This window comes from Lethenteron reissneri, chromosome 31, assembly GCF_015708825.2.
Source record: "Lethenteron reissneri isolate LAM-NWPU_2019-01 chromosome 31, ASM1570882v1, whole genome shotgun sequence".
Classification (NCBI taxonomy): Eukaryota; Metazoa; Chordata; class Hyperoartia; order Petromyzontiformes; family Petromyzontidae; genus Lethenteron; species Lethenteron reissneri.
In genome coordinates, this window is record NC_083809.1 from 4,787,352 (window position 1) to 4,815,196 (window position 27,845).

The window sequence follows — 27,845 nt, forward strand, 5'->3', positions numbered from 1 at the left end:
GATTCCTTGTAAAAGGTTTCAGTTTGGTGTTTTAACATCTTAACACCTGTTTTGTTGCTAGAAAAATAGGGAAAACCCTATTATCATATTTTGGTACTGGCAAAGGAGGTCCCATGATTGAGTCACGTCATAGTAATGTGTAATTTTCGCAACTGCCTCGGGAAGGGCTAGAAACAAGAGTTCTGAGGGAAACCCCTACTTTAAATGCACGCTCACTATATTTTTTATTTTTACCTCCGTGACTTTACCGAAAAAACCTAAGTTCGCTCACTATTTGTTAAGTAGTGCTGATAGTTAATGTATTTTTAAAAAATCAATCTGTGGACGCTGCTATTATGAACACATCGACAAACACAAAGCAACATATTGCACAATTCCCTCCCTTTATTTGCTCGTGCAATTAACACGCAGAAACAACAACAAAAAACCCATCAGGCGTTTATTGTTTTGTTTACACGTGTGGATTTGTTTAATCTCCCGCGCAAATGCACAGGCTTCGTCACATTGGCACTAGGCCGCAAAGAAGGCGGGGCGAGTGACGCGGGGGGAGGGGCGAAGGAAGGGGGAGGGGCGAAGGAAGGGGGAGGGGCGAAGGAGGGGGGAGGGGCGAAGGAAGGGGGAGGGGCGAAGGAAGGGGGAGGGGCGAAGGAGGGGGGAGGGGCGGGGGAGGGGAGGGGCGAAGGGGGAGTAAGAGAGAGAGAGAGGGGGGTGGTGTAAAAATAATGCAACAATTGACGCTTTCTATTGGTCGACCGCGAGCACGTGACGCCTGGGCAGCCAATCGCGTGCGCCGAGAGGCGGGGCTAGTGTAATTCGTAAACTGGGCTCATTACAAAGGGATGTCGCGGCGGTCCGTATGTAAACACGGCGCTTCAACGTCTGTGTGTTGCATTCTTATTCACTGTCATGGTTCACATTCATTTGCTCGTAATGTAACATGTCGCCTTTCTACGTGTACGCTGTTTCTAACGCGCGGGGACCTCGGTTTTGCGTTAGCCCGCAGCGCGTGTTGACTGCAATACTGCAGACACTGTACTGTGTACTGTACGTGTGTTGTTTTACACGTGTGTGTGCACGTGTATACATGCGCGCTGTACGCGTTTAGCAAACGCTAAATAGTTAATTTGTTTGATACACACTCGATATAAGCCTGTTACGCTGGTCGCGTGATGTACCGTATTCACATATTCCGTGTGCTGGACTTTGGAGTGCAGCGTAAAGCGGTGAAGTTGATTGTTGATCCAACACTCATCGTTTCACTCCTGGCACTCGCTCACACACCGGCTGCTGTCAGCCGCCTCCTCTTTATATCGCTGCTACTGTGCTTGCTGTGAGCATGGACCAGAGGTCGCAAACCATACCCGTACCCGGCCGCACCCGTACCCTACCCGGCCGGGTACGGGTAGGGTACGGGTATCGGGTTCCTGATTGCGACCTCTGGGATGAAGCCATGTTGCAGGCGCGGGTGGGTTGATTCTAGCAACTTGAATTGTGAGAAGAGACAAGACGTTGGGAAATGAGTGACAGATACTGACCAGTGACTCACGGTCTACCCGTACCCGGCCGCACCAGGGTCGCAAACGGGTACCGGTACCCGGCCGGGTAGCCGGGTATCAGGTAGGGTACGGGTATCGGGTAGGGTACGGGTATCGGGTAGGATACGGGTATCGGGTAGGGTACGGGTATCGGGTAGGGTACGGGTATCGGGTAGGGTACGTTTATCGGGTAGTGTATCGGGTAGGGTACGGGTATCAGGTAGGGTACGGGTATCAGGTAGGATACGGGTATCGGGTAGGGTACGGGTATCGGGTAGGGTACGGGTATCGGGTAGGGTACGGGTAGGGTACGGGTATCGGGTAGGGTACGGGTATCGGGTAAGGTACGGGTATCGGGTAGGGTACTGGTATCGGGTAGGGTACGGGTATCGGGTAGGATACGGGTATCGGGTAGGATACGGGTATCGGGTAGGATACGGGTATCGGGTAGGATACGGGTATCGGGTAGGGTACGGGTATCGGGTAGGATACGGGTATCGGGTAGGATACGGGTATCGGGTAGGGTACGGGTATCGGGTAGGGTACGGGTATCGGGTAGGATACGGGTATCGGGTAGGGTACGGGTATCAGGTAGGGTACGGGTATCGGGTACCCGGTTGCGACCTCTGGCATGGACTTCAATTGGTTACTCCAAAGCTTCAAATCTAGAATTACTCCGCTGTCGTTGATGGCGCATGGTCCGCCCTGGTTGTCTGGTTTCGACTTTGAAATTCCCTCCCATATCCTCTCAAACTATATATATCTTGTAGCCCTGTGCAATTCGAGACACGTATTGTGTTATTTCCTATTAAAATGTTGGTGGTGCGGTTTGTTGGGTGTTTAATTGTGTGCTGCTCAACCGATGGCGAAAAAAAAAATCCACGCGAAATGCAGATCTTGAGCTTGTTCAGTCTTTAGTGGGTCCATAAACAAATTTAGTTTTCTGTCCTTCCCTGGCACCTCTGATTAGCACGGTTGGCTACGTACGGTGCGAAAGAAGTTCAACATAGAGGGTTTTGTAGGTTTTTCTGAATGTTCCCCTCTCTCATATGCGTGGGGTTTCTCCGGTTTTTCCCGGTTTCTTCCCAGTTACCAAACGTGCATTTTTAGTATTATGTCAATAATCCACTCTGTAATTGACGAAAAAAATTAATCCATCAAAACCTTGGCAATACAAAAACATAGAGGAACCAATGGAATGGATAACAACGCAGGTTAGAGACATCATGTAAGTGCTTTTGGGAAAAAACACATTGCTAAAAGCGATGATGGCGGACAGTTTGAGACTAACTATTGAGTGGCAGTCCAAGGAGGGATATGTGCACAAGAGGCCATCCATCAAAGAGCAATGTGATTAACTCGTGTGTAGGTGCGAGATTGTGAGCGATGACAAAGGGGGCTTTGTGAGGCGTTCATCCAGCAGTGGAATTATCATGGCAGGTGTTGATGATGACCATTGCAGGACCCTCCTGATAAATATTGTTGAGACTCAAGGCGCTCTTCCCCCTCCATGCCAGCTTAAATAGACGCTCCAAGCCTGGGGTGTGTCATTCAGACTCTGTCTTCTCGACAGACCTGTTCTTCACCTGAGAACGGCTGCTTGCGTTGTGGCCGAAACGTCGTGAGAATTATTTTATGATGTTTTATTTTTATTATTTTATTATTTCCATTCTACGTGACTGTACCGAAAGAACCAAGAAGACTGTTGAGACTCATTGAGGATGATATCCTATATAACTAAAGGATAGTGAAGTATAACAATTGCTATTTACTGTGAACTCTCCGTAATCTGGTTCATTCATTTCTGCTGACCAGTAACCTTTGTGGTAATCATGCATATGAAAACATAATAATTTAGAGTATACACGAAATGCCCAGCGTTTGAAATGCGTAACCCAAAGTGATTGATGGAGTGGTATTCAGAATGCATTAATACTTAGGGGCTAAATGAGCAATTCTGTGTATAGGTGCACAAATATATGCTTAACAAAAAGCAATATTGGATCCTATTACCATATATCATCATTAATTTAGACTATGGCGGCTCCGTGGCTTTGTGGTCAAGATGGTCGGTTTTCGTGGGACCGGTGGTTCCATTCCCGTCACGGTCACTCGCAATCAGTTTCAAAGACAATGCATACATTATACAATTATCAGAGCATGTCTTGTTTGCATGTTTTTCCACAAGCACGTGTGGTTAATGCAGACTTGTATTCCTTGCAAAAAGGTATCTGTTGGGTGTTTTAACATCTTAACACCTACATTTTGATTTAAAGCTTTCGTGACTGCAGGGATTCATATTCTTGGTTCTTTCGGTAAAGTCACGTAGAAGGGAAATAATTATTTTATTAAATGTATTATTTCCCTTCTACGTGACTTTACCAAAAGAACCAAGAATATAATATCTTAACACCTGTTTTATTGCCAGAAAGTGTAAAACCTATTCTTATTTTTCACACTTTGATTCTGACAAAAAGGTCCCATAAATATAACTCCTCCACCCCGAGCTGTAAATGTTGCATTGTCTTTGTAATGTTCGCCTTTTGGCGTTTGTCTGGTCTAACACTGGTGAGACAAGGCCATATAGAAGAAGGTGTAGGCCAATCAGTTTCAAAGACAATGCAAAAATTATCAGAGCATGTTTGTTTGCTTGTTTTACCACAATTATGTGTGAATAAATCCGATTTAATTCCTTGCAAAAAGGGATGTATTTGGTTTTTGAACATCTTAACACCTGTTTTTTTGCCAGAAAGGGTAAAACCAATTCTTATTTTTCATACTTCCTGCAGGAAATTACCAAATCGCGCAGGCACGTGCCGTAAAATAGACGTTCAAGATATTTTAGAAATGTAATTTTATTTATTACTCGCAAGACGTTGCTGGTCTCGTGGGCACTGAGAGACTGAGCCTCAAGCGAGGAAGAGCGGCTGAAACATCTCTCACGTTAAGATAAAGAATCGCACGCATCGTTGTGGAGAATATAACAACGCAATTATTAAGCAGAAAATGTGTCGCTTTCACACATCCGAAAATATTACACAACCCACCAGCCGCACAGCCTACAGTGAATGCATATCAGCACCATCGTTTCAAGACAAGCAAAATTGTGAAAATATCAATTTATTGATGTACGTTACGTTGAATCCACAACCCTGGTAATCTGCCAACGGATACTTTTGAAGCGTAGGCCGTTTTGCTTATGCCAGATGAGAACATGTATATCTCTCATTCCAATATTACCCGAATCTCTCAGGTGCTGGCTGCTATCTTATTGTAGATCTGCTCAGCAAATGCAATTAAAGCAATTTGGTTGCTACATTTAAGTAGGTCTATATGATCTAACACCTAATATATAGTGTATATCACTGCTTATGACCAAATTGGACAGAATGTATTATCATGCTTGTTTACCCAGGATAGCCTCAGTAAGTATCTTGACTTTTTTTCAAGTTTGTACATTCGGGCCAATGATTGCTGCGTGTAAATCCCAATTGAGCAATCGAGGTTTAATTTTACAAATGTGGACCGTGACACCAGCACATAATGGCCGACTCTTGCGAATGACGGTAATGGGACCATTAACGTATACTTTGGAGCAGACGGCTTGCATTTTATGCACATTAAATACACCCACGGTAATAACCAGGGCGGCCACCGGGTTAGAACAACGCACCTTTGTGACAAGCGGCGAATGCGCTACTGCTGGGCCACGTCATCACTCAATGTGGCTGATGTCATCCGATTTGAGCCCGGATAGTGATTGAATGAGTGACCACCATGCATACATCTTGCTCATCTCGTCAAGGGGCATAGACCATAACGCGAACTCCGGTCATCCTCGCAGTGGCTTTTGGCTGGTCATCGAACAAAGGCGGTTACCGCATCGTGCGCTTCCAGATGCGCTTCTGTGGTCATCTGGAACGCCTTTCCTTCTGATATTAGGAAGCTACTGGAGCTATGCACTTTTAAATCTAGATACAAAAAAATTAGAGGTACTTTTTGTGTTTAGTTTGTTGTCCTTCCCTGCACCCCCGATTCACACGGTTGGCTACGTACGGTCCAAAAGAAGTTCAACTTACAGGTTATCGGTTTTGGGGCTACATAGTGGACAGAATAGGACAGTGCAGAAACATCTACCCGTCTTCATCAACCCATGTTGACTTCCACGATGAAGAATGGTCATATAACCCCCACGACCCGCACGGTGTTGGATAACCATAATTCAGCAGTGGATTGCACTTGTATCTCCACACCATTGAGTGATTGGCAGTATCCAGCTCCATTGGTGGTCCTGAGCCAGTAGCAGAAATTCCACATTGCTGTGACAAGCACCAGGCTTTTGTGATAGGATGCTGTTGTATGTCTTGGAATTATGAAATTTTTATGAAAATAATAAAAATTAATAATTTTCCGAAAAATGCGCAAATCGCATTAATTATGATAGTGTGTGTATTAATATGCATAAATTATGATAATGCGTGTAATTATATGCATAAATTATGATAATCACGGAGATAATCGTAGTAATTTATGCGGAGGCTTGCGATTATGTTAATGTGTGCAGTTATGATAATTTGCTTAGTTTCGTTTATCCAGAGTTATCAATCAGGATAACACGATTATCATAGATTCATTTACCGATTATCCTAGTGTGTGTTATAATATTTTAGGTCTCCATTTTCATATCTCATCGCAGGATACAGTTGTCAAGAATAAGACAGTTTTGCATGGACTTGGAAGGAACACTCGATATGCTTCTGTGATAACAATTTTATTCTAACAAGCACGTGACATTCTATCATGCAGGTCAAACATGCGTCAATAATTCATGGGCAAGATTATGCAATTAACTAATATGAACGACAAAAACTTATGCAGTTGCGAAATTATGCAATTATGCAATATGAATAACGAAAACTCTTATGCATTTATGTAACTCGACGGCAGCAACTGCTTTGCACGATCAGTTGATATTGAACGCACCACCTCGAAATGGCAACCCTTTTTGAAACGAAAAGACAGTTTTTCTTTTAAAGTCTTATTCGTGTGCGTGCTGTGTGTGCGTTGTCCCCTCGTAATATTAATTGTGTCGTTAGCTTGTGTGGTGTGGGAGGATACGAACAGCTCCTGCTGCTCCCTCGCTCGGCGTGTCGCTCGGCTTTTGCTCTCTCTCTCTCTCTCCACTGCTGGATTGAGCGGCGTTGGCACGATGTTCCTTGACGAAACTTGCTTGCTTGGCGCTTGATGGTTCCGGGGGCTTGGTGCTGCTCGTGCGCTCTCTCTTTCTACTGCTAGATGACGAGTTGGCACGATGCTGTCCTTGAAGATGCTCGGTCGCTCGTGTCGCTCGGTGTCGCTCGGTGTCGCTCGGTGGCGCACGGTGGCGCACGTTCAGCGCAAAGTGGTGCAAGGTGGCGCACGGTGGCGCAAGGTGGCGCAAGTTGGCGCTCGTTCAGCGATCTCCGCCTTTCCTGCGGGTTGTTCGCTGGTCGTCACTCTGACGAGGAGCGATGCTTCGTTCGTGGCAGGGTGGACGTTGGCGTCTTTGTTGGCTTCACTCGCAGCTCTGCGACTCAGGGTAGCGATTCTTCTCAGGTGGTGCAGACCTCGGCTTGTAGCTACGCGTCGCTACTCCGCAAACCTCGTCATTCTGAATGACAGGAGCTTCTTCGTTGGCGGCGACAAGGAGAGATGGAGCCACAGCCCTGGAGATCTGTGATGGGGGCCAGAGCCCCTGTCGATCTGTGGTGGAGCCGAAGATGGGCTCGTAGCCCGGATGATATGTGTGTTGGAGCCGAAGCCCGGACGATATGTGATGGGGGCCAGAGCCCCTGTCGATCTCTGTGATGGGGGCCAGAGCCCCTGACGATCTGTGATGGAGGCCAGAGCCCCTGTCGATCTGAGTTGTATGGATTTTCCTTCGGTTTATATCGGAAAATTCCACTCGGCTTCCCGAGTTGTTCAAAAGCTGTGTCATAAAACCTTCCTGTGGGGGTGGACCATCTGCGTCCGTGTGTGTGTCCGTCCGTGTGTTTCGCGTGCGTGTTTGTCCGTGTTGTGGGGAGACAAAGGCGGTTGTTTCCACGGTGGGAGCACCCGGCGCATGCGCTTATTTATTCGAAGACGTGTTAATTTCCTTTGAGCCATTGCCCCCTTTATGGGTGTCATTTCCTAGCTTGGTGCCTGTGTGTGGAGATCCTCTCGGAAAGACAAAGGCGGCCGTGTTGCTCGCTTCCCATGGGTGTTGTGTTTGGTTAATTTTGAGAGCCTTCTCCGCCCTTGATTCCTCTTCTACTTTAATTCCGTACTTATTATTTGACTTCTTGTGATTATTTAATCTGATATCCCGGCTTATCTTTGTTCAGAATATAATTATCTCTTACTCCATGGTGCCTGGTTCTGTGGTTTTTTTTTTAACAAAACGATGTCCTGCTGACCCCCCCCCCCCCCCGCCTGCAATTCCCCCCCTCCCTTGTTCCTCTTGTGTGAGTTTAGGGGAGTTTTTATTACCTTATTGCCCCCCCTTTCATGTCCTCTCTCCTTTGAAATGAGGTATGCGCGCATCTGTGGAAGTGTGGGGGCCTCTGTGGAAGTGTGGGGGCGTGTTCGTTCCCACGTGGCCGCGTCTATTAAAAAAAACGATATTATCTATGTTGGCAGAATAATTCTTAAAAAAAATTAATATTAAAAAAAAATAAAAAGGGGGCATATACACAACAGTCCGCCCTTTTGAAAATTATCAGGGGTCGATTTGGCCACTGGCGAATTTTCAAACAAAGTAATGCCCCCTTTTTATGTCATGCATCCCATCAGCCGCCCTTACTCTCGGCGGTTATTTCTTACGACGCGCGTGCACGTATTACAATCTTAACCTGGTTACATCTGAAATAAGCAAAGAAAATAACAACATGTTAACATTGATATTGCGTTACATCGGTTCTCATACATCATAACTCCGGCGAATATTCATTTTTGTTTTTGTTAAATCCTGGTTACATTTGAATTAAGCAAAGAAAATAACACACGTTAACATCGATATTGCGTTACATCGGTTCTCATACATCATAACTCTGACGAACATTCATTTTTGTTTTTGTTAAATCCTGGGAAACGCTAGGTAGCGGTTTCGAACGCATTTATGCGTTACCTTCCTCATGTTGCCTGGTTTACCACTTATCACTTTGATAATTTGATCACGGTTTTCGGGTTCGTTTTTGTAGTTTCCTCTCTCACTCTCTCGCGTCGTGGGAGTGTGTGGTGAAAAATTGTGCTGCACGTAACCAGAATTCGCGCACACGACCCACTTTGACACTTGGTTCGTGGCATTCGCTCTCTCTGCGATTACATGCACATTTGCCGAGTCAGTGTGTCGACTTAATTCTGTGCCTCGTAATGTTGCCCTCTTTGTTTTTACGAGTGTGTTAGATTCCAACACCATTCCTGATATGTCATGAACATTCGTCTCCATTTTAGCACTCCGATCCACATACATTTTGGTTTCCCTTGGATATTTTCCATTCAAAGGCTCACGCCTGCGCTCCTCAGGGCGTGTCTCTGTGTTCTCTCTTTGTCTCTGCTGTCTGCTATCCACCGTCCGATCACACTTCAATTCAGCCCTGTCACTTGCAGCCTGCTCAGGGTTTAACACCTCGGCGGGTGGGGCGCGTGTTGGCCGCTCGCTCGCACTCACTGTGGATGGTTCATCACGTATTTGGACCGCATTCTGTGTTATTCCTCTATTCCCTCTTGGTATAGCCGGTGGAAGAATTGGTCGGAATTGGATCGATTGTGTTTGACCTCCCATCCTGCGATTCTCCTGAATGTTCGCATCCATACCTCCGCGGTCTGTGTAACACCTTCCCGCTAGGTGGTTATCTTGCCATCTCTGTGCGTAATTTGAACCTTGCGTGTGTCGTGGGATGGGGTGTTGATATGGTTCTGCTCTGAACCTCTCCCTCCTGCGATTCTCGTACATTTTTGGCCAAGTATTTCTCCCATTTGGGTGCCACATTTTTCCTGGATTGTTACCTCGCCATCTTTGTGGGTAATTTTGATCTTGTGTGTGTCGTGGCATGGGGTGTTGATATGGTTCTGTTCTGAACCTCTCCCTCCTGCGATTCTCCTGAATGTTCGGCTTTGTGCCGCTCTCATTCTCGTGCCAACCTCTCTCTGGGTTATTTTGCCATGTGTGCGTGCGTTTCTGCTCCGTCCTGCATGGTGGGACTGCTCGGTGATTTTTATTCCTCTCTGAGAGGCTGGGTTCCTCATCCCTCTCCCTGTGTTCTGGATCCGAATTATGATTCTTAGCTCTGTATAACCATGCCATGTACGCCTTGCTCTCTATGCGGCGTAAGGATGCGGTTTCTGGATTCAAAACCATTCTCACCCTTTCTGTAATCTCTGGGCTCAAGGATTCAAAAAACATAATTTTGAACATTTTATCTCCTTCGTGGTATTGATTCACATCGCCTGCGTAATACGCTCTTTTAAATTGGACGAGGTAGTCACGTGGATCTTGGTCCATGCCCTGGGTCATCGATTTTACAGCATAAAACCCCTCAGTGAGTGTCGAATATTCTCCAAACTTCCGAATCACTGCCAGGCTCAGTTGTTTAAAATCATTTCTAACCTTGTGTGGTAGTGACTTTACCCATGGAATAGATTCTTTATGTAAGGTCCGTTTCAACAAACTCGCTTTTTCATCCCGTCTCCTCAGCCCTCTAATCATTGCCTCCTCTTCTACGGTTGCGATATGTGTGTGGATATCCATAGTCTTATTGTGGGGGTCAAAATCGGGAATTCTGACTAGAGCCTTGTCCATCAATTTAAGGGTTTTACTGGTGAATAGGTATTCCGAAAGTTGATTGCCGACAGCGTCATCATCAAACAAGTTATCATCAGGCAATCTGTCACTTTGGTCTGTGCTGTGTCGCTTGTGTTTAAGTGGTGTGCATTTTCTGTGTGCGCGCCCAGTGCCGTGTCGCTCGTGTTGCCATTTCCCTTCAGTTTTTGCCTCTGCCCTTAGTGTACCATGTCCTGGCGATTTTACTTTAACATTTTTCCTCCCTCTATCTGTGAAGTTGTCAGTCTCACATGTTTTTGTTTGCATATGTATCTCTCCATTCCTTCTCTCGAATTGTGAGGGTTTCCCTTTGTCAATGATTTTTTGTTCGATATCCATAATTTTTGTGCGATTAGTCCCTGGACTCTGTCCACGTACCCAAGAGTGTGATTTAATGTCACTTCCATATTTATTCTGTGGATCCACGTCTGTGAGTTTCGCTGGTGTCGCGAGCACTGATTTCTCTCCCGTTTCCTTTCCAAATTTTCCCTCATTCCACAATCCCTGTCTGTATGCCTGTGTGAGAAGGAATGAGTCCTGTCCTGCCTTCTCTGCAGTTTTTGCATCGTGTTCGCCTTCGTTACCTTTTATCCAGTCAATTAGTTTCCCCCGAGGTGTGTTCGTGTTATCGATACAGCTCCCTTCCCATATGTCTCTCTGACTGTACTGCTTTGTAACAGATTGGTCGGTACGTTTAAATACGAGCTCCCCGTATCCCGTAACCCATTCAAAAATTATTCTTAATCCCAGCATCTCAAGGTGTGGCGGGAGTTACTTTGACATTCCCTTTCAGAGTGCATATAAAACAATTATCTCACAGAGTGTAGTCAATTCGACTCGAGCTATCTGTTATTTTCCGATTCAGAGTGCGTACCTCTAACACCATTTATCACAGGATGCAATTGGTTTGATACGATATTATCTTAATTCCACTGTCTCTGTTTTAACCTGCTATTCTGGGTTTTAACCTTAGAGGGCGTTTTTTGTTTTCCGCCCGTTCACAATTACCATGCAATGTTCGATCCTGATATTCTGGTTAACACGAAGTGATTCATTCCATCATCCATGCAAAACACTGTCTGTGAGAGATCCCGGACGACGCCGCCCATTATGTTGTATGTCTTGGAATTATGAAATTTTTATGAAAATAATAAAAATTAATAATTTTCCGAAAAATGCGCAAATCGCATTAATTATGATAGTGTGTGTATTAATATGCATAAATTATGATAATGCGTGTAATTATATGCATAAATTATGATAATCACGGAGATAATCGTAGTAATTTATGCGGAGGCTTGCGATTATGTTAATGTGTGCAGTTATGATAATTTGCTTAGTTTCGTTTATCCAGAGTTATCAATCAGGATAACACGATTATCATAGATTCATTTACCGATTATCCTAGTGTGTGTTATAATATTTTAGGTCTCCATTTTCATATCTCATCGCAGGATACAGTTGTCAAGAATAAGACAGTTTTGCATGGACTTGGAAGGAACACTCGATATGCTTCTGTGATAACAATTTTATTCTAACAAGCACGTGACATTCTATCATGCAGGTCAAACATGCGTCAATAATTCATGGGCAAGATTATGCAATTAACTAATATGAACGACAAAAACTTATGCAGTTGCGAAATTATGCAATTATGCAATATGAATAACGAAAACTCTTATGCATTTATGTAACTCGACGGCAGCAACTGCTTTGCACGATCAGTTGATATTGAACGCACCACCTCGAAATGGCAACCCTTTTTGAAACGAAAAGACAGTTTTTCTTTTAAAGTCTTATTCGTGTGCGTGCTGTGTGTGCGTTGTCCCCTCGTAATATTAATTGTGTCGTTAGCTTGTGTGGTGTGGGAGGATACGAACAGCTCCTGCTGCTCCCTCGCTCGGCGTGTCGCTCGGCTTTTGCTCTCTCTCTCTCTCTCCACTGCTGGATTGAGCGGCGTTGGCACGATGTTCCTTGACGAAACTTGCTTGCTTGGCGCTTGATGGTTCCGGGGGCTTGGTGCTGCTCGTGCGCTCTCTCTTTCTACTGCTAGATGACGAGTTGGCACGATGCTGTCCTTGAAGATGCTCGGTCGCTCGTGTCGCTCGGTGTCGCTCGGTGTCGCTCGGTGGCGCACGGTGGCGCACGTTCAGCGCAAAGTGGTGCAAGGTGGCGCACGGTGGCGCAAGGTGGCGCAAGTTGGCGCTCGTTCAGCGATCTCCGCCTTTCCTGCGGGTTGTTCGCTGGTCGTCACTCTGACGAGGAGCGATGCTTCGTTCGTGGCAGGGTGGACGTTGGCGTCTTTGTTGGCTTCACTCGCAGCTCTGCGACTCAGGGTAGCGATTCTTCTCAGGTGGTGCAGACCTCGGCTTGTAGCTACGCGTCGCTACTCCGCAAACCTCGTCATTCTGAATGACAGGAGCTTCTTCGTTGGCGGCGACAAGGAGAGATGGAGCCACAGCCCTGGAGATCTGTGATGGGGGCCAGAGCCCCTGTCGATCTGTGGTGGAGCCGAAGATGGGCTCGTAGCCCGGATGATATGTGTGTTGGAGCCGAAGCCCGGACGATATGTGATGGGGGCCAGAGCCCCTGTCGATCTCTGTGATGGGGGCCAGAGCCCCTGACGATCTGTGATGGAGGCCAGAGCCCCTGTCGATCTGAGTTGTATGGATTTTCCTTCGGTTTATATCGGAAAATTCCACTCGGCTTCCCGAGTTGTTCAAAAGCTGTGTCATAAAACCTTCCTGTGGGGGTGGACCATCTGCGTCCGTGTGTGTGTCCGTCCGTGTGTTTCGCGTGCGTGTTTGTCCGTGTTGTGGGGAGACAAAGGCGGTTGTTTCCACGGTGGGAGCACCCGGCGCATGCGCTTATTTATTCGAAGACGTGTTAATTTCCTTTGAGCCATTGCCCCCTTTATGGGTGTCATTTCCTAGCTTGGTGCCTGTGTGTGGAGATCCTCTCGGAAAGACAAAGGCGGCCGTGTTGCTCGCTTCCCATGGGTGTTGTGTTTGGTTAATTTTGAGAGCCTTCTCCGCCCTTGATTCCTCTTCTACTTTAATTCCGTACTTATTATTTGACTTCTTGTGATTATTTAATCTGATATCCCGGCTTATCTTTGTTCAGAATATAATTATCTCTTACTCCATGGTGCCTGGTTCTGTGGTTTTTTTTTTTAACAAAACGATGTCCTGCTGACCCCCCCCCCCCCCCGCCTGCAATTCCCCCCCTCCCTTGTTCCTCTTGTGTGAGTTTAGGGGAGTTTTTATTACCTTATTGCCCCCCCTTTCATGTCCTCTCTCCTTTGAAATGAGGTATGCGCGCATCTGTGGAAGTGTGGGGGCCTCTGTGGAAGTGTGGGGGCGTGTTCGTTCCCACGTGGCCGCGTCTATTAAAAAAAACGATATTATCTATGTTGGCAGAATAATTCTTAAAAAAAATTAATATTAAAAAAAAATAAAAAGGGGGCATATACACAACAATGCCCCACAAAGTGGTACTCATTTTATAAGCCCTGTTAGGACATTGGGCTGAGTTGACCGTCCAATGTGGTATAGTTTATTAGGTACGAATGACACTATTATATGTGTAGAGGAGTAGTGTGAGCAACCATGAGAGGGCGTACAGAGGGAGGTGCGAGCGAGTTGACAGCGGAGGATGACGTCATGTCACGGGTGCTGTAAGGGGGTACCTTCGGGAACAAAGGCGGGTCCGAGTTAGGGGGAGGTGCCGCCCAAGGGGTACTTAAGGAGGACCCCGTGATGAAGGCGTGGGTCGTTGTGGGAGCCCGGGGCAAGGATCGGCTGCAGGAGGTCTCTCCCGCTCGTCGCCGGACGGTGTTGGCTGAACCCCCGTCCGGGGCAGACGAGTCGGAGAGCCAAGGGGATAGTCGAGAGCGGGGCTCCAAGTATTCAGTAAGGATTGGCTGAGAGAGCGTGGGTTCTTCTCTCCTCGTTGCCGGGGGGTGTTGGATGAGCCCCCGCCCCGGTCCGAGTGAGAGAGCCCATGGATAGCCGAGGGTAGGACGACAGAGTTTGGGGGGTCTAGGGTAAGGATCAAGGATAGAGAGCACCTGCCCCTGGTGTGAGCTTGAGTGCTGAACGTGATAGTGTTAATAAAGGGCAATCGCCCTTACAGTAAACTCCGTTTCCGCGTGGTTCTACTACACAACATATGTATTCAGTTGTTCAAAATAAGGTTAAATGTTTTTCAATTTACATATACTGTATGTTATTGGGTACTCTGACCTCTACAGCCACTAGAGGCACTACCATTCACAATTTTTTAAAGATGAATCTTTTAAATAGAATTGCGACCCTGAATTTGCGACAATTCGATCCACCCTTACCTATTCCCGTGGCGGTCTCGATCACAGTTTGTGTGATATGTCAGTGTTTATTATTTTATATTACTCAATAAAAAAATTACATTTCCTCATGGATTCAGAAACGAATTTGGGGCCTTAATTGCATTGCTCGTAGCCGTTTGAGGCGCACTGATCACGATTGACTGCCGTTTTGATTTTAAGCAAAGATATCGCTGCAGAAGCATTTGACAAAGCCCTTGTTTAATGCAATTTAAGCACGTGCCTTGGATGCCCGTTATTTACCGAGTGGCCAGAAATGAAATATTAATAAGTAAGGCAATAAAAAAAGGAAATTACGTTCAGTAGCATTTCAAATGAATAATACATCCTATGCGAGATTGCTTGACAGATCAATATTTTACAATAATGTTGTAATAGTGCGTAATTTGTAATCGCCAATGAAGCACAGATGCATGTTTCCTGCGCATGATTTGTCTTTGTGATGTCTGCTGTAGTAATCGGACAAGTGCGGTGCCACTCAACAGATCCCACTCTCTCATGTCACCGTAATTTTTATTAATAGCGCGGGGATGCAAATTGCGCCATGATTAATTTCACTATTTCGTGTGTATCACTCGCTCGCTCGATCTCTCCCACTCTCACTCCGTGGCTCTGGTGGAAATGTTTTTTTTTCCAGTTTGGCGTGAGGATAGGAGGGTTGGGAAAATGTTTTCTCAATTGGGTATTCGTAAGTACAGCAAGTAGGGTGCCAACCTGTTTGTGTGAATTGTTTTTTAAAGGGTTATCTCTTCCTTTGTGAAAGGTATTTCACCAGGAATACTCCAGTTTATTCATGACCACATAGAGACTCTAATCACATTTATATATAGCCATAGAAATTTACTGATTTTTTTTTAAAGTGGGAAAATATAAACCTGATGAGCTATGAAGCTCTTTTCTCACAGGGGTCCAGCCCAAGCTGGGGTCAGCGATAGGGGACAAAATTCAGAGGCAGTTACATAAGTAGAATATTTACACATTCATACATAAACTCTGTAAATACGACAAATTTACGTGAAGAAAAAAATTACAAGAATAGTAAAATTTTTTACAAGAATAGTAAAATAAATTATACAAAGGAATTCATGGTTGTTCAATCATAGTTGCAAGTCACAATAGCAAATCTAACTGTGGTCGACATCGAACATGAGTTGAAGAGCATTTCTTCATGGTAAATTCACCAAATTGACAGAGGATGCAAGGCTATAATACAGTAACAAATATTGGGTTCCGTAAGAGCAAATTAAATCTGGCAAAAAATCACTGACATACAAGCCAGCAAAGCCTTGGCATATTAATTATAACTTGCCTAATATAAACCTACATTAAGACAAAGGTCCCCACCATCGCATACACATTGTTCATGAGCACCTATTAGGGGCAGCTTTATCCACAAAGTTGTGGTGTGACCAGCACCACTCCTGGCCACCTTTGTGTCTCCAGTGTGGATGTTTACACACCGCATGCGTTACTCGTTTAAAATGTTACTTCGACCTAGAAGAGACTGAAGACAAGTTTCGATAACACCGCTGCTCTTAGCCATGGCTAGGAATGGAACCCAAGTTGCGGGGGGAGGTTCGCAGCGCAATCCGCTAACCAATGCGCCACCGCTCTCCACTATATATAAACCCACCCGCACACACCCGCACGCGCCTGTGTTATTCTACAGAGTCGTGCAATTGTATGCAAAACACAGCCCGGTATTGATGTTTTAGGTAAACCCAATATCGCGACATTCACTTTAGTGGTCAGGGATTTGCGGAACTATGAGCGCAGCAATACATCACAGTTCTAATTGCGCTTTGGCATGACAATATTTCTAATGCCGTGCCGGAGAGAGTAGACAATGAATGCACGGGTGTCGGAGGGCTTTATTAAGCCTCAAAGTAGGTTACGGCGCAGTGCGTTTGATGCACAGAAGTGGGGCTATTAGGGAATAAAAAGGCCCATCATAAACTGCTGAGCTCAGGCACATACATCACGAACGCGAGCGAGCACCCGTATCGCCCAGTCCATCATGCCGCGTTTCCACAGCCCGGCCCGGGAAACGAGCCGGGGGCCCGCATCACAAACTCCCAACGAGTGGGAATAAGTGTTTTACACGACTGTCAAGTGACTTGGCGAACAGCAATAACGTTTTTTTTTTATTGGGTTAGATCGTGTAAATATAAATGTGTCGTTAAACCCGCCGCCATCCGACACAGACAATTAGTAAAGGTTTGTCACGTAAATGAAACGTGCCAATTCGTTACTAGTTCATGCACACCGGTGTGTTGGAGAGTAAACCCGCAACATTTACAATTCGAGTAAAATGTTGAGTAAATGTTGTGGCAACCAAAATAGCAAGAAGAGCCATTTTACAGGTAGGAACAACAGTTCCACACTGCCCACCAGGGATTATTTGTCTGTCGTGCACAGCCACGCCCTCGATTTGTATTTCATAGAGCGCTTGGGGCGGGCTCAGCACCACGTGACGCGCTGTCCAACCAAGTTCCTACTTGCCCACTCCGAAGGAACGTGTTTTCCAAATTCGGTAAGAAGCTCAATCTTTCAAGAGCCGCAATGCATGTGAATACGAGATGGCGATGGTCCTTAAATAAACGTCACGACGAAGCGGTTCGGAGCCGCAGGTTGCCGAACCCCTGTGCTGTACAGTCCTAATCGATTAACATGCCGTGCCCTTGTAGGAAAGCACTTTGCGATTACAATTAATCGTTACCCATAACCTTTCATTTGGGAAAAGGTGATTTCTTTGTGTGATACATTTTGGCGACATCAACCTTGTACCACTTGCCTGTGGATTGAAAAAGAATTTCTTAGGAAATGTTTTTTTATGTTTAGTTTGTTGTCCTTCCCCCGTACCTCCGATTAGCACGGTTGGCTACGTACGATGCGAAAGAAGTTCAACATGCATGCATACAGTAATGTGAAATGAGCACTCTATCTTTCAAAAGGGACCTTTCACCGCATGTCTTGTGGACGCAAAAAACTCAACTTTTTATTTTAACAGGCAAGGCCCACTGAGCTATATAGCTGTTTTTAAAAAGTTCAACATACATACCACTTGAGTTATTAATGGTAAAGCAAACATCTTTCTCACGACACAGCACGTCGAAGAAATATCGTGCAAATGCGTTTGATTCGGTAATGCTCTCTGAACACGTGTTTGATGATGTACAATGTAATGACGTCATTGGGAACTTGGTGGGGGGGGGTGCTGCTCTGCCATCAGGGCACAGACACAGAGGCAAATTCCGTCTCAAAGTTTTGGCCAAACCGTTGATCAATTCCACCGGTTTTCTCTAAGGCTAAGCCTCGAATGGCAACGCAACTTTTGTTCACATCGGTACCTCTCTTGAAGCGTTATCGCACAATGTTACAGACCGGACAGGCGGACGGAGCAAACTTATTCACGCTTTCAACTTTGCGCATGTTGTTTTGGCATGACGTCCGACGGTTCGTTCAAAGTGCTGGGAGCTACTCAAGGAACTCAACTTCTGCTCGAGAAGCAGCTCTCGGCATGTGGAGCACTATAGCAGCATAACGGGAGCGCTGTACAGCGTTGACGATGAATGGTAGTCGAACGATATTCAATCGGACGCCGATGCTTCTCCTGTGCTGCCCAGGGTAGCCACGATGCTGCCCACAAAGCGACGACAACAACAACAACAACCGCAGCATCCGGAACCGAGGAACAAGCGAGCCTGCGGCACGATCGACGACGACGACGATGATGGGAACTCCGCGGACGTTGCAATTTCCCCGGAGGCGGCATCGGCGGCGTCGGCGCAAGAGGTGGCGTGTGACGCGGCGAGTACCGGTGGCGAACTCAGCCCCGAGCGCCTGGTGCCCACGGCCTTCGCCTGCAGCTTCCTGGAGGTGGAGGCGACGCTCAACGGCGTGCTCAGCCGCCTGAGCTTTGGCGACCCCGTGCGCTACGTGTACAACCCCACGGAGTACGCGGCCGAGACGCACCGCCGATTCGTGGCCGCGTACTGCCGCGGTCCCAAGGACGTCCTCTTCCTCGGCATGAACCCGGGGCCCTTCGGCATGTCGCAGACCGGGGTGCGTGAGTCGTGGTGGCGGGGTGCGTGAGTTGTGGTGCGTGAGTTGTGGTGCGTGAGTCGTGGTGCGTGAGTTGTAGCGTGAGGGCTGTGGTGGTTGGTGGTGAAGCGGGTGTACGGTTGGTAGCGATGCGTTCTGTGTACGTATATTTTTTAGGTCTTGGCGGGGCAGGGGAGGGGGGTGGTTTCCTCCAGTATAATTTCGTGAGATGAAGAATCATTCGGATCTCTTGCAGAGCAATGCGAGCCTTACAGCTAGGAAATGGCCCATGAAAGCGGATATCGCAGACCTACCACAGATCTGGTCAAGAGTGACCTCTGGTACACACAGGGCCCAGCACTTTCCCACTCGCTTTGCCCCGTGAGAATCATTCTTGTTGCACGATACTCAATTTATTGGGTTGAGCGGTGACGCGGTGTTTCACTTGTTGTGCTCTCACATATCCCATCCATCCAACCCACCCGCCCGCCCGCCCGCCCACCCGCCCGCCCGCCCGCCCGCCCCGCAGGTGCCGTTCGGCGAGGTGTCGGTGGTCCGCGACTGGCTGCGCATCACGGGCGAGGTGCGCCAGCCGCCGCACGTCCACCCCAAGCGGCCCGTCCTGGGCCTCGCGTGCCCCAAGAGCGAGGTGAGCGGCGCCCGCTTCTGGGGCTTCTTCCGCAGCCTCTGCGGCCCCCCAGACGCCTTCTTCCGCCGCTGCTACGTGCACAACTACTGCCCGCTCGCCTTCCTCGCCGAGAGCGGCAAGAACGTGACACCCCCCGAGCTCCCCGCGGCCCAGCGGCGCGCCCTAGTGCAGGCCTGCGACGCCGCTCTCTGCCTCGCCGTGCGGGCGCTGGGCGTGCGCGTCGTGGTGGGCCTGGGCCGCTACGCGGAACGACGTGCCCGTGACGCCCTCGAAGCCGGTGGGATGGGGCCCGCCGAAGTCCGCGTCGCCTTCCTCATGCACCCGTCGCCCGTCAACCCGCGGGCCAACCGCGGGTGGGACGCGGTGGCGCGCCGGACGATGCAGGAGATCGGCATCCTGGAGCTGCTCACGACGGAGGACGGGGAGATCGGCCAGTGCGCCGGGTAGTTGGGCGCTGGTTGTGTTTGCCGTAAGGTCAAGGTGCTGGGCCCCACGGGTGGCTTGCCCGTGCCGCTGCCCCGGTGGACGGGAGTTGTAGTCGTGCTCAATCCGCTGCTGGATAAAGGGCTCCCTCGTCCGCCACCATCTCTCACTATCGTTGCAAGGCAGTAATCCGCCTTTCACCTGCACGTGAGCTGATGTTCTAGCCGGAAATGTGCTACCCTGCACCTTTTTCTCATTCCACTGCAGGCCATTGATGGCTTCAACTAGAGCGATTGTAGATTACTACGATTTGGATGGATTCTAAAAAATTCTAGAGAATCCCTCTAGATCGTAGTTCTACTCCTTCCACACTGGATTTGCGCGTGAGTGAGAGTAGGAGGACGGGAGGTGATGGGAGCAATAAAATCCGTTTCATACGCAGGTGCCTGGCGGATTGTTACATCGCAGAATTTTGAGAGGTGGCGGCAGCCTAGGGTTAGGCCTTCATCCAGCAGTGGATTTACTCTGGCTGATGGTGGTGGTGATGATGATGAGTAGGAGGAAACTGTGTTTGAAAGTTACCGTGGTGTGGGTCATAATAATGCAAGCTAACAGAGATAGGGTGATTCCGAAAAATATTAATTAAACGAAACTATCTTCTTGGTTCTTTCAGTAAAGTCACGTACCGAAAGAACCAAGAAGATGAATTCCTGCAGTCACGAAAGCTTTAAATCGAAATTTAAACGAAACTATGTTTTGTTTTACCATGTAAGGCCCACTGAGCGATATAGCTCTTCTTCAGAAGCGACTTGGCCACAAATGATAGCTCAACAAGGTGGCTTATGTGGAAATGTATCGCAGCGAAATACTTTAAACACACGTTTCTAAATATGGAGGGAAAAACTGGAGGACTGGGATACAATTCCACGCGACCACGGGGAGCACATGCAAACCCCAAATATACAGGCGTCAGGGTCGGGGATCAAACACACGACCTGTATGCCAGGCACGGTAGTTAACATCTCGAATGGAGAGGAATGACGTGGAGACATTGCCGACACATGGGATCTTGTGACGGTCGCCAGCAGTGGAGGAGTACTGCTGCCGCAAGTCTGTGGACCCAGCCGACTCTACACAGAGGGCAGGATGGGAAGTAGGAGAGTGACCCCAAGGGTGAAGTCAGACGTTTCGGGCAAGCGAGTTTGAAAGAACTGTTTGTGCCAGTGTTCGGTTGCATACCTGTCGACCCACACGGTTTACCCGTATTCGTGTACAGGGAAATTAAGTTTTCAGGTTCATACGGCGTACAGCCGTTTCAATACGGGCGAAACCCCATAATTTGTGTCTATTTGTGTTTCTCCCTTGTGATGGAACTTTGTAGGATTGACGTTGAGATTTCTAAGGGCACGGGGTGACCAATAAAGTCAGAATTGGTCTGTCATAAGGTAGGCACTGATAAGGGATTAACAGGTATGCGGTTGCATGTGTCGCGACGGCATTGTTGGAAGTCGGATGCTCCTGTCTTGACCGGTTCAGGGTTTCATATCGCTTCTCTTAAAGGAAGTTGTGACCCCCCCCCCCAAAAAGAAAATGGAAATGAAACGGCTCTTACAATCGAAAAAAAAAATCACAATTTGTTAAAGTTTTCAGGTTTTTGTTTAACCAGGTGAACACTCAAGCAAGCAGGATAGTCTCATTCATTTGCTCGAGTGACCTGGGCCGCACCAGCGGCGTGCATTTTTTAACACGGTGCTATATTACCGCGTAGGCCCACTGGCATTATGTAATGCCAACGTTTATTAATTGTTTAGGCCTTTAAAAAAATGGTACTGCCAACGCGTTGCAGACACCGCCAAGATACCTTTGGAACTATCCCAACGTATGTATTGATCATCTCCCAATGCTGTAATTTTATAATTTTAGCAACGATTTTTTTTTACTTTTAATGTTCCGGGAAGACAGATTTCCCAGGACAGCCACTTCAACAAAATTACAACCCTGGACAAACCAGGACAGTTGGCAACGGTCGCATTAGCGTGCACCTGTGCATCAGTGCGTGCGTTTTTGTGCTTCCTCATCCACACGTCTTTGTGTAGTAAAATCCCCTGACAAAACAAAGGCTCCCTTAATAGACTGGCATGCCAGCTTGTTATTTTACCCGCAGAGGCAAACGTGCATTGCGTTGTGCATCTAATACTTTTTTTAGTTCTGAGCAGGGTATGATGTCAGTGTATAAGACATCGTGTTTTACATACCTGTCGGTGACTTGACTAAGGTGCGGAGGTCGCAAACCGGGTACCCGATACCCGTACCCTACCCGATACCCAGCTACCCGTATCCGGCCGGGTACGGGTAGCTGTTTGCAACCCTGGTGCGGCCGGGTACGGGTAGGCCGTGAGTCACTGGTGAGTAACCGTTTTGTCACTCATTTCGGGTAGGGTGCGGGTACGGGTAGGGAACGGGGGTACCCGTACCCGGCCGGGTACGGGTACCCATTTGCGACCCTGGTGCAGCCGGGTACGAGTACGGGTAAGGAATCAAAACCTGTTTGCGACTTCTGCTGAGGTGCGAGTCGGGTCGCATCTGGATCCGGTGGTGACCCAGGGCTTCGACGAATAACCTCGCAGATTCTGTCTGGCACAGTGCACTCACACAGGCAGTGCTTATATTATATTCCACAAACCTTTGGGAATCAAGCCAGTCCGGTTTGTGGACTGAGCGAGTAGGCTCAGCCAAGGATTCCCACATAGTAGCCAAGCGTTGTTTACATGAGCGCCGATGCAAGGACTGCAATAGGCCCCCCCACTTCCTGTCCATTTCCCCCCTCCCCTCCCCCCCCTCTGTTTGGAGGCCGGTGCTTAGGCCCGCCAGTCCAGCTGCAGTTACACCACCTGTACACTCGATAGCTGTGCCACTTGTCCCCACCGCAGATGACGCGCCACAGATATACTTTGTCCACTGGCGCATCCGAGCCGAGTCAGTGCAGGGCCCTCACGGTACCACGGTGGAAAAATGTTAACTACCTTGCCAGGTATACGGGACCACTGAGCTATACAGCTCGTTTTTAGAAGTGACCTGGCCACAAATGATAGCTCAATGAAGTGACTTATCATCACGTGGAAATTCGTAGCAGCCAAATACTCTAAACTCATGTCGTTTCTAAATGTGGAGGGAAAAACCGGAGGATACGGAGAAAAAACTACGCGACCACGAGGAGAGAGAGAGAGACGCAAACTCCAAACATACAGCAGGTGTCAAGGCCGGGATCGAACCCACGACCTCCTGCATACCAGGCGAGGTGGTTAACATCGCATCACCGCAGCGCCAACTCGGGCCGCCCCTCATAGCTTTTCATAACGTCACGGCGTGAGAGATGCCACGTTCGCGTGGCGTCTCCTGTGTGAACTCGACCCACGGCTGTGTTTTTGTTTTTAAAAACGAGGGTGGGAGGGGGGGCAAATTACAGAAGCAATATATGTTTGCTTGGAGAAGCCAAAACGAACACAAATCTAGGTTTAAAAAAAATCTCACGTTTCCTCCAAACCAGCCATGCAGGGCAAGGAGGGTGCAGACATGTACCGATGCATCAACTCGTTGAATAATATAAATTCTCAAAGCTCAGAATGCATGCATTATGGAGTTGTGAGTGTGTGAATAGATGCAGGTTATTTTTGCACATCACAGGCAAACTGTATGCTCAATGTTGCATTTATAACGGATAGTTAGAAACCAACCAATCGTGTGCGCAAGATGGATTTAGGAAAGCTTTTTCTACTATTAATCACACTCGAATTGTGCATCGAATTCTAGTGGAGATGAATGGGTATCAAATGCCATTACGCCAAGCCACTGTCGACTATGAAAATACATTTCATTCGTAACAGCTGAATCACCGGGCGGGAGTGAATCGCTCTCCGCTGGATAGCGAAAAGGAGGGACCGGGGAGACAGGTGGCAGGAGCCGATTACACACAGCAGCACGGTCCGTGAAACACGGGGCCAGAGATCAGAGTTGTGCTGTTGTTCCTGGACCCTTCCCGGGCCATTTTTTATGAGGCTGAGCATGCTTGCAAATGGTTGTTGAAACATAGCGTTAGTACCATGGGGACGGCAAACAAAATAACAAGAAGAGACATTTTTTTCTCACGAATTCGTTACAAAACACTATCTCAAGAGCCACAATGCACGTGAATATATACACACATACACACATATACACATACACTAAATACATTAATATAGCAATATCAATACCCGCCATTCGCTACTAAATGACGGTGATGTCACCATGGCGCCTGTGCTAGGTGCACTTTGAGGCCACGTGAAGTGTCGAAGGCTCGCTGACAGGACGTCTCCGAACAGACCCAGGTGCCATGTCAAACCGGAGCCGGTCATGAGCACACTGCCCAGACATGGGAAACTCTCCACTCTCTCCACCACCAATGGGGAGCTGAGGGGGTGGAGTGTTTGGTGGCACAAAATATCCAGGCAGGTGCTTAGTTTTGGTGGGGCTGATGCTAAGATCCCACCTCTTAGTGGGACACTCCAGGTTTAGCAGCAGTGCTTCCAACTCCTCTTCTGAGTGAGCAGCAATCACCAGTTTATCAGCATACGTAACATGGTTGACCAATAGGGAGGTATCCTTCGACTGCACTCCGGCATCGATCAGCCTCCCGTTGTATCTGTACCAGATGGAAATTCCTCCGGTATAACCATGGAAAGTTTCTCGAACTACGTGGGAAAAGATGATGTTAAATAATGTGGGAGCCAGAGGATATCCCTGTCGCACCCCTAGGTGATCAGGAAATGGCTCCGACTCCCAGCCACGTAGTATTACCCGGGCCTGCCCACCATCATGAAGGTCCTTAATGATTGTGAGCAGAGAGTCAGAGACTCCGAAAGCAGAAAGAACTGCCGACTGCCCTGGCCTGTGGATGGTATCATAGGCCTTGACCAGGTCAATAAAGCAGAGATGTAGGGCTTGTTGGAATTCCCTAGACCTCTGCTGTAGCAGACGGAGTGAAAATATGACATCTGTGCAGGACCGCCTTTTCCTGAAAGCACATTGGGACTCCGCAAGCCTCTCATCAGCGTGCCTAGCACATACACACATACACATGTGCCTGGCAAGGCGATGTTGAATAATCCTTGCCAGGACCTTTCCCGGCACACTGATACACAGACACGAGGACACAGATAATACACACACACACTAATAATACACAGACACTAATACACAGACACTAATAACACGTGGACAAAAACAAAATACAGACACTTAATACACATACAAATAATACAGGATAGTGTACACGCACGCTGTCGGAAATAAAATAAAATCGCACCAAGACAAACCGCTGAGAAAAACGTTCAAAATAAGGCATCAAACAATAAACGGTCGAGAAACGCGATATTACCGCACACGAATAAACACCGAGATACATAGAGCACCTAACTTCACACACATACTCTCTTTCAAACTCAATTACGCACACGCTCGCACACAATCTGAATCACGCGGTCGCTCAGCAGCTCCACCTCCTCAACTGCCATATCAACCGCCATCTTTACACAAAGCCGCCATCTTTACAACAGCTTCAACAGACCGTTGGGGCAAGTGCTGTTAGCGAGCACCTATGAAGGCCGGCACGGCACACGAGGGGGTGGGTGGGCCAGCACCACGACTGACCACCTTTGTCTCCCCAGTGGTGATGTTTACACACCGCACCGGGTACTCATTTGAGGCTGAGTCGACCTAGGGGAGGCCCAGTATCGGTTCAAATAATCGTCACCGGTGTTGGCCGTGAGCGGGAATCGAAGCCGGTTAGCCAGGTTCTTAGTGCAGCGCGCTAACCGCTACACTACCGCTCCCCATCTTTACACACATACACACATATACGTCACGTCACTAAGCAGTCTGCGAAGAGCCGCATGCGGCACCGGAGCCGCAGGCTGCCGAGCCCTGCGTTAGTTCCAGGGCTCTGAATCCAGGTCTCCAAAAGTGACGGTTTAATGCCTTGGCATTGGTTCGTTGGGAAACACTCCGTCTCCAGGATACTTGAAATAACGGAGCTCAAATACATTGGCTGGGCCAATTCGGGGAAACGTTTCTTCACCTAGGGCATTGCTGGCTTTGGCCGAACTCTTGTGTTGCTGTAGTGCTGCACAGAACCTGGCCGTGGTGGCCACGTGTGAGACCAAGGCTCTGCCAATCCACGCCGCAGTTCCAGTCTATGCTTTGACAATGCACGTCCATATTTTTTGGCTCTTCTAGACCATAGAATATGAATCCTTGCAGTCACGAAAGCTTCAAATCTAGAATCTTCTAGACCATCCAGTTTCTGAAGTCCATGCCCCAGTTTACTTTGAAGTCCCTTCACTCAATTCCTGAATCCAAGGTCTTGCTTGCTCCAGGTCATATGCATTGGTTTGATATATTCCACGCCTGAGTTTTTTTTCCCCCAGCATCCAAAAAAACTCACCCACTCCACATGATAGCATTTGGGAGCAACATTCACGTCTCGACTAAGCGAGCAAAGCATCACCTTTGCAAATTTGCCCCATTAATCACGATCGTAGGTGATGGAGTCGTCGGCAAAAAGAAAAATCGGTTTAAAGGCAACGTTCGCCAATGAGACACGTGCATTGGCCAAAGGAAACCGTCACGCAAACTCCGGTCATCCTCGCAGCAGCGGCGGATTTTGGCTAACCATCGAACAAAGACCCTCACCGCATCGTGCGCGCTTTCAGATGCGCTTCTGCGGCCGTCTGGAACGCTCTTCCTTCCGATATCAGGAAGCCAATGGGAGCTATGCTATACCTAATAAATGAACTTGAACTTGAATCATCTAGATTGAAAACTAATTTCTTTAGAACTGCTTTTTGTGTTTGGTTTGTTGTCCTTCTATGGGTACCTCCGATTAGCACAGTTGGCTACGTACGGTGCGAAAGAAGTTCAACATACATGCATACAGTAATGTGAATTGAGCACTCCATCTCTTCGAAGGGACGTTTCATCTTGTCTTGCGGACGCAAAGACACCGTGACGTTTCTCGCAAATAAACTAAACTAAACTATTTACATATTACCAGGAAAAGCCCACTGAACATTATAGCTCTTTTTCAAAAGCTACCTTGCCGTAAATTATAACTCAACGAATTGACTTATCACGTGGATATTCATATCAGCCAGATACTCTGAAGGCTGGTTTCTAAATGTGGAGGGGAAAAAAAACCGGAGGATCCGGAGAAAAATCCACACGACCACAAAGAGAGAGACATGCAAACTCCAAATATACAGCAGCAGGCTTCAGGGTTGGGATCGAACCCACGACCTCCTGCATACCAAGCGAGGTAGTTAACATCTCCTAGCCACCGTGATGATGATGAGAGAGAGAGACACGCAAACTCCAAATATACAGCAGCAGGCCTCAGGGTCGGGATCGAATCCACGACCTCCTGCATACCAAGGCGAGGTAGTTAATATCTCCTAGCCACCGTGATGATGATGAGAGAGAGAGAGACACGCAAACTCCAAATATACAGCAGCAGGCTTCAGGGTTGGGATCGAACCCACGACCTCCTGCATACCAGGCGAGGTAGTTAACATCTCCTAGCCACCGTGATGATGATGAGAGAGACATGCAAACTCCAAATATACAGCAGCAGGCTTCAGGGTTGGGATCGAACCCACGACCTCCTGCATACCAAGCGAGGTAGTTAACATCTCCTAGCCACCGTGATGATGAGAGAGAGAGAGACACGCAAACTCCAAATATACAGCAGCAGGCTTCAGGGTTGGGATCGAACCCACGACCTCCTGCGTACCAAGCGAGGTAGTTAATATATCACAACCGTGACGCTCTGTGGCGAAATCGTGGCCAAATTCGTTCGCGGATTTTGTTTTACCGAATAATGTCCGAGTTAATGTAAATGTATATTCTTGGTCCTTTCGGTAAAGTCACGTAGCTAGAAAACAAATCAAAATTAAA

The 27,845-nt window shown here is 47.8% G+C and overlaps 1 protein-coding gene across 4 annotated transcripts; it reads left to right on the forward strand.

The window, feature by feature from the left end:
• The first annotated feature begins 826 nt into the window (after positions 1-826).
• On the forward strand, positions 827-27,845 carry SMUG1 (single-strand-selective monofunctional uracil-DNA glycosylase 1). Of its 4 annotated transcripts, none has more exons than XM_061563370.1 (3): positions 827-850; positions 18,367-18,805; positions 19,314-27,845. In XM_061563370.1, exons 1-3 carry the CDS (start codon positions 840-842, stop codon positions 19,878-19,880), a joined length of 1,017 nt encoding a protein of 338 aa, XP_061419354.1. In that variant the 5' UTR covers positions 827-839; the 3' UTR covers positions 19,881-27,845. The 4 variants fall into 4 exon arrangements, with proteins under 4 accessions (XP_061419354.1, XP_061419356.1, XP_061419353.1 ...); XM_061563372.1 differs by having other exon boundaries at positions 834-854; XM_061563369.1 differs by having other exon boundaries at positions 840-954.

Coding starts and splice junctions, on each gene's coding strand:
- SMUG1 (XM_061563369.1), top strand. Junction 18,806..19,313: donor TCGGCATGTCGCAGACCGGG/GTGCGTGAGTCG, acceptor CCCGCCCCGCAG/GTGCCGTTCGGCGAGGTGTC.